Here is a 7,194-nt window from a genome sequence, read left to right as displayed (position 1 = left end):
CCTGAGCTGGTGAAGATGTCCCTGCTCATGGCAGGGGTGGGACTGAATGAGCTTTGAAGATCCCTTCCAACCCAAACTGTTCTATGATTCTATGACTGGTCCAGGGGACCTGTTGCCTGTCATGGAGCTCTCTGCTTGTTGCATCAGACCTTGGGGTTTGCTGATATGTGGTGTCTGGTACCGGTTTAACACTTTCTCTTCATCCTTCTGTTTTGCCAGTTCAGTCCTTCTCCTCCATTTTCCAACCTCTCACCTGCTTTTAGTCTCTTCTTTCCTCCTTTGATTCTCAATAGGATCCACCTTTAGCAGATGCTTTCCCACACTTGGCTTGGAATTTCTTTGATGCACATTCCCTCCCATTCTCTTCTCCCACCACAGACCCAGCAGAGAATTTGTGATGAAGATGATGCCCTGGGAGTGCAAACCCTTCCTCAGGCTTTGCGTCTGCCTCTGGGATGCTGCAAAACAGCCTGACTCTGCTGGGGACTGGCACCCCCTGCTTATGTCACCTGGGGAAAAGCGTCTTGCCATGATGCCAACCTGTGCAGCGCCGGGAGGACTGGAAGCCCTTGGGCAGCAGGACAGAGCTGACGAATTGCCGTGTATGACGGTGCCTGTCTTGTCCTTCTCTCCGCATCTGCCTACCCCCCCGCCGGCAGTTACTCAGCAAGCTCCACACGTCGGTGGAAATGAGCCTGTTTTTTCCTGTTATCGAGGAAGCACTTCTGACTGTGATGCTCAAGGACAAGCCTCAGCCTCCCACTCCCCCACCATCCATTAACAGCAAAAAAAAAAGAAATCCTACCTAAGCTGTTATCTTTGCTGGGTGCTGCCAGAGAGCAGCTTTTGGTTGGCTGCAGGCTGGAGCGATGTTGGGTCTCCCCTCCCAGCTCTCCCGCCTCCCACCCGATATAAAGCACATCTCCTCGCTGCTGTTCCAGCCGGCAGCACCCGATCAAGTCACAGGTGGTGCTGCTGCCGCTTGTTGCACATCCCTGCCACCACTGTAAGGACCTGACTGATGAGCTGCTGGATGCCTGGGTGCCCAGCTCTCAGCATGTGCCGGGGGTTAGCCATGCTTCCCATCACTTGCCTGGAAAGGTAAGGGGCTTCACCACACCACAGTTGTGGGATGCAGAGGGTTCACTGGAAAAGATGCTGCTAACTTCAGAGTGGCTATGATGTTTCGGTAGAAACTGGGGTGCAGACCACACGGCAGGATGCAGCGAAGGATGACCTGAGTGATTTGTTTTGGTTGCATCCGTTCTGCTCCCCAGGAAGAGAACACAGAGGTAAAACGTGCTGAGGGAGAGAAGGCTGGATAGGGCTGCCCTGCATGTGGCCGGGCAGGCAAATACACAAGGGCTGTGTCGCTGGCTCTGTCTGCAGAGCTTGCTTCAGGTTGACAGCAGCAGGACTTTCTTTTTTTTTCCAACACAGCTGAAATGTTAAAAGTTACATGTTGCTCCTCCTGCCAAAAACGGCTACAGAGCACCATGCTGCCGGCTTGACATTTAAACACTTATTTTTATATGAGCGCCTTGGGATGCCTGAATGAGCTGCAGCACAAAAATAACAGCGGGACTGCGGAGGGGCTCTGGGGAGAGGAGCTGATTTAGCAGCAGCTCCTGCTGTATTGCTGCAGGGACACCCTGGCGGGGAGGTGACTCTGCTGCCGCCGCACAGCCACGGTGACAGGCAGCCACCTCCCAGGCTCTCTCGCAGAGAGGGCTCTGGCACAGGAGCATCGTGCTGCCGCTGAGATCACAGGGTCTCGAAGGCATGGGGTAGGTGGATGGCGACACTGGGGAGCAAAGCCATCTCCATGGCATGGTGGCAGGCTCCTGGTGACTCAGAAGCACCCCCCCCAAAAAAAAATCAGGGGGAGCATCAGCCCTGCTGCAGCAGCCTCCCAGCAGGGAGATGCTCCTGCTCTGCCGAGCAGAAAGGAATTGCTGTGTTTTTCCAGTGCTTTGAGGGCACTGCCGGCAGAGGGGGGTGGGAAAAGGAGCCAGGTTAGCTCCAGGGACCCGGGTGGGGGGGTGTTGGGGGCTCCAGCTGGTCACCCAGCAGCTGCTCTGCTACCTGCCCCAGAGAAAAAAAGCTTGTTGTGCTTTATAAATGCATGCGGTGCTAACCTGGGAAGTGAGCAGGAGGGAACAGTCCCCTGGGCTTAATGCACTGCTGAGCATGGTTGCCAGGGAGCAGAAAAATCAATTGGGGGAGCATTTATTTGTACATCAGAAAGCAAAGAAGGAGGCTGAAGCTGCGGAGCAAGGGCTGCCCCCTTGGGCTGTGTCAGGTCCGGGGGCTGCAGCCCCTGCAAGGTGGGGGGGGGGGGGCGGGGCACAGCAGCCCGGTGGTCCCGCAATCCCATCTCTCCCTTTCCTCCATTCCAGAGCCAAGGATCTGAAGACCCGCTTAGGGATGCTGCTTCATAAATCAGAGCTGGGACACAGGATTGGGACCTCCAGCAAGTTGCAGCTGTGCTCCAGGCGGAGGTAAGGCAGGCAGTGCCATGTCCCAGGTTCGGCCCAGGACAGGTCCCTGTGGATCAGGCTGTCTCCGGGGGTGCTCCTGCCCATCTGCACGGCAGGGAGGATAGAACACAGCTCTCCCTCCCCACGGTCCCACCCCAGCAGGCAGGGAAGGCGGATCACTTCCCGGCTCCACCACTTATAAAATCAGATGGGGGAACTGATGCTCTCTCATTAGGCACAAGAGAGCAGAGCTTCAGTGATAGGCAAGAAACCTAAAGGGCTGTGGTGTCTCAAACCAGTGCCTTGGATCCCTGGGGAATGCAGGCAGCATTAAAAAACAAAATACTAAATATTGCTGCTGAAGGCAGGGTGTCTTCTTGCAGAGGAGGCTGCGCTGGGATTGTACCAGCAGAAAAGGGCTCTTCTGAGTATCGTCTAGAGAAGCCACCAGGCCAAAGCTGCACTATGGAGCTGAGGTCTGGTGAGACGTCGGGGAAGGTAAAAGAAAGGGAGAAAGGAAAGAGAGCCCACAGGTAATGGATATTGAGGTCTTGCTTTGGTTTCCTACTGAGTGCTGCAGCCTCACTTCTTGCGCTGTATCCCATTAACAGGGCTGCATGACTGTGCTCCCATCCTTCACCGTGGGACAGGAGAAGTGTTGTTGTTGGGACAGTGAGCCTTACGTCCTTTTGTCTTTTCCAGAGACTCCTCACAAGAGGTACTTGAATGGAGGGAGTCCTTTGACCAGCTCCTGAAGAGTAAAAGTGAGTAGGATCTTGTTTTCTTCACTGGGTGAGGGTGTGTAGGACAACAGTGCATCCAGTGAGTGAGAGAGTGACTGTAGCCTGCAGCTGGTGTACGAGGAAATCTTGTCTCCTCCCCAAGTGAGATGGTTTAGGGTTTAGAAAGAGGTCCCTTTCTGTCTGTCCTTTGCCTTCAGGGATGGCTTTTCCACAGGGACAAGGAATTCAGCTGCTTTTTACTGAGTTACATGTTGCTGTTTTCCCCTCCAGTGTTTGCTCTTTGTTTACTGATGCTCAGGGGTCCTGTGAGGTGCTGTCTCCCTCTTCCCCATGCAGACAGTACTTCCAGACCAAGAGAAGGGACCTCTTTTGGAGTCCCACACATAATCCCTTCCTTACACTGGGCTTTACAGTAGGTATCCAATGGTAGAAGTGCCAAATTTTAACACAAAAGTACTTGTCTACCTTAAAAGCTATTCCACAGCAAGAGAAAGTCCTTCCACAGTGCTATTTTGAGACTAGACATAGTTTTTTTCCAGCCATCCTCACGTGCTGTGATGGCTAATAAGCATCTCCGGCTTTGTAACTTAATAAGTGTGCCCAGCCTGGCTCTGAAATCCTTGCCGCAATTACTCTCCCATACTTCTCAACATCTATTTTCCCTCATTTCTTAGCTGAGAAATAAAAAATAAAGCCATTGCTGCTCGGTTCTTGCAGGCGTACTGATACCTCAGTGGATTTCTCCTTAGGGAGAACTAGCTCTTTTCCAAAGCTGTAAAGAAAATGCTCTGAAGTCTCATTAAAGAAAGGTCAGATAAATAAAACTAGAGGATTACTAGTCTGTGGGAAAGGATTTTGTTTGAGTCTAGAGGCCAATTAGTAGTGCCTCAGAGGGTGGAATTTTCCCGGAGGGAAAGGAAATCTGCAGATGCCAAGGTCTGAGCTCCCAGGGGGACGCTTGCCAGCAGCCATCCTCCTCTTCCTTCCCCCATTCTGCCCTATTAACTGCTCTCCTCTCCCCTCCCCAGACGGGGTGACAGCTTTCCACACCTTCCTGAAGACAGAGTTCAGTGAGGAGAACCTCGACTTTTGGCTGGCGTGTGAGGACTTCAAAAAGACCCGCTCGAAAACCAAGCTGGCCTCCAAGGCCAACAGGATCTTCGAGGAGTTTGTACAAAATGAGGCACCCAGGGAGGTGAGAGGATTTTCTTTCTCTGTCCTGTGGCATCAAATAGGGGGTAAAGGAATGCAGTATCCTGGTGGGTTTTATAAAAGTGGGAAGATGTGCTCTTGTTTATGAGAGCTTTCACCTCATGTGATTTACCAACACAAAGCGATACAAAGGCTTGTGAGCATCTTCACCCTTATCTGAGGATGGAGAAAAGTTTCCTCCTGTCATGGGAGGGAAGTTAATGCCAAGTTAATGTTTGTGGATGCTTCTTCCTTGCAGGTGAATATTGACCATGAAACCAGGGAGATCACCCGGAAGAATCTCTCAGGTGCCACGTCTGCTTGCTTCAATGAAGCCCAGGCCAAGACCCGCACCTTGATGGAGAAGGACTCCTACCCCCGGTTCCTCAAGTCCGCCTCCTACCAGGACATGACCAAGCAGGCCACCAGCCGTGGCATCAGCAAGCTGCCGCATACCTGACCCGAGCCCGAACCTACTGCGGGGGGACGAGCCGGGGGACCAGGCAGAGGCTGAGAGACGGTTTGCGAGGGCTGAGTTCCACGCAGCGGGATTTTGGCTGAAGTCCTGGCATTTCAGCAGGATCCCCAAGACCTCAAGTGCTTCCCGCTTCCCACCGAGCTGCTGGAAAGAGAGGTCCTCCCTCCCCGAGGAGCAGAGCAGGTGGGAACCCAACGCCATCCCTTGCAGTGTGGCTGGAGATCTGGGCCACCACATGGACAGAAAGAAATTGGATTTGAGTTGCAAGCCCAGGAAAAAGAGACCAGATTCCCCTGAGCATCCGTAACCAGAGAGCTCCCGCCTGCTCTCAGGATCTGCCTCTGACCTGCAGCATCAGCCGCCGGCTGCAGAGCCGGCAATTCCCGCAGTGTCTGGGATGATCGCAGGGCTTTTCCTATGAGAGAACATCCAGATTGAAAGTCCAAAGACTACATGGCATTGTCAGCCAGAGAGATCCCACACCTGCCTTCTCCTGATCCCAAGATCATTCTGCTGCTGTTTCCTACACATGCTCTGCAGCAAAGCTTTGCACCTTCTTCCAGTACAGCCTATTACTTGCAGTGACATTTTTATCCCTCGCTTAAGCTACATGACCTTTAGATTGCATGTAATCTTAGGTCACGTGCATAATTTTTTATTACTATTATTGTTATTTATTTTCTCATTATTATTATATATATGTATTTATTAGAAGAGCACTGCTGAAAGCATGCACACATCCCTTGCTCCAAGGAGCTTGTAAATTAGATTATTTTAGATATTATAGCACTTAGCATGCCTCCCACCTTTTCTGTATAAAAGCTTGAGATGACCAGACTATATATATCTATATAGATATATATCTATGATATATAGGTATCTATAGATATAGATATAGATATCTATGTATCTATGACAAGGCTATGGAGCAAGGTCCATAAATAGCAGCAGCGAGAGCTGTGGTCCCAGCAAGGCTGCTGGAGGGGTCTAATGTGGTGGGTTTCCCACCAGCTGGGAGCATCATTGATGGCAGTAAAAGGATGCTTTGCCATCCGTGCTGTTTCCTTTCTTCTTTACATACAGCTTTTTGGACGGTATCTTGGTAGGTAGACTCGCCCTTCGTTCTGGACAGAGAATAGCGATGCAAAACATGCACTTTGGTGAGCAATCCTTTGAAAACTTATTTATTTTTACAAGTGGGAGAGGAAACCTGGGGTTTTCCCCTGATCTGAAATTAGGCTTGGTGTTCCCTTGGCCGGTGAAACGAGTCCGCAGCCACAGACTTTAGCAGAAACCCAGGTAGCTGAGCAGAAAAGCGATGCGGGCTGTGAATTCAGCATCCTGGGGGCCAGTTTGAGGACTTTGTTCTGAGTCCTGTTCCGCTTTCCCCATCTCGGCTCTGCCTCTGAGCCTCGGTGGGTCCCGGCTGCGTTTACAGGGAGATTTTTAGCTGCTTTCTTATTTATTATTTATTTTTACAACTGGAACCACCTTTGTTGTTTTACTGAAGTGAATGATGCACAATGGTCCATTCTCATTGCTAACATAATATTGTCGTCATAAAATAAAATGTACAGAGGAAAATACTGTGACAACATGTCTGTTTTCGTTCTGAGTTTTCAATTAATTTTTATCTTCTAATTTTGAACGACTTGCAAAGCATAGTCACATCAAGCTACTTGTGTTGAATGGCTCGAGGGGCGTTTATAGTCACTTTGAAAATGCCAAGTCAGGAACAGGAAAGGAAGGGAAATTTTTGTGAAGACTAAAGCTGCTTTGTGGTACTTGGCTTATTGAAGAGAGCTAACAGGTCATAGTAAGAATGAAAGCAGAAGTTTAGTTTGGAATTTATTAATTGCCAGGGTGTTTGGTGGTGTTTGTATTGCTCGCCATTTTCTGAGCACTTTACACAACTGCAGTTCCCAACACCTATTTAATGTCAGTAAGACATCACATCTTAAAAGCATGGGAAGGATTCATGTTAGGCTGCTGTTTGCAAAAACTGCTTTTGTGTCACTGTCATATACAATATTTTATTTTTACCTGTAACTCAGCTGATTATTGAATTCATTTACAAGGGGGGAAAATACCTGGTATTAGAGGGGTTATTGGTAAACATCCCACTTTTGTTGCAGTGTTTGCTGTCCCTGTGGTCTGAACAGTCCTGTGTCCCTGCTTTGGGATGGCAGGGTGGAGGATGTGCTCCTCCGGGGCCCACAGGGTGCTGTGGGGAGGGGAGCAGCCACATGTGGCTCAGAGATGTTCACGCTCCAAATAAAACCCAAACTAAACATGTTTTTAA

General features: G+C 50.3%; 1 protein-coding gene across 4 annotated transcripts; it reads left to right on the top strand.

Annotated features, from left to right (window-relative positions):
* The first annotated feature begins 396 nt into the window (after positions 1-396).
* Positions 397-7,194, top strand: RGS16 (regulator of G protein signaling 16). 4 transcript variants are annotated; one of them, XM_065071853.1, is made up of 6 exons: positions 397-1,101; positions 2,400-2,501; positions 2,864-3,013; positions 3,183-3,244; positions 4,252-4,418; positions 4,674-7,194. In XM_065071853.1, exons 1-6 carry the CDS (start codon positions 1,022-1,024, stop codon positions 4,872-4,874), a joined length of 762 nt encoding a protein of 253 aa, XP_064927925.1. In that variant the 5' UTR covers positions 397-1,021; the 3' UTR covers positions 4,875-7,194. The 4 variants fall into 4 exon arrangements, with proteins under 4 accessions (XP_064927925.1, XP_005501163.1, XP_064927926.1 ...); XM_065071854.1 differs by lacking the exon at positions 397-1,101 and adding an exon at positions 1,172-1,787; XM_005501106.3 differs by lacking the exon at positions 2,864-3,013 and having other exon boundaries at positions 878-1,101.

This window comes from Columba livia, chromosome 8 (assembly GCF_036013475.1).
Source record: "Columba livia isolate bColLiv1 breed racing homer chromosome 8, bColLiv1.pat.W.v2, whole genome shotgun sequence".
Classification (NCBI taxonomy): Eukaryota; Metazoa; Chordata; class Aves; order Columbiformes; family Columbidae; genus Columba; species Columba livia.
This window is presented reverse-complemented; position numbering and strand designations above follow the sequence as displayed.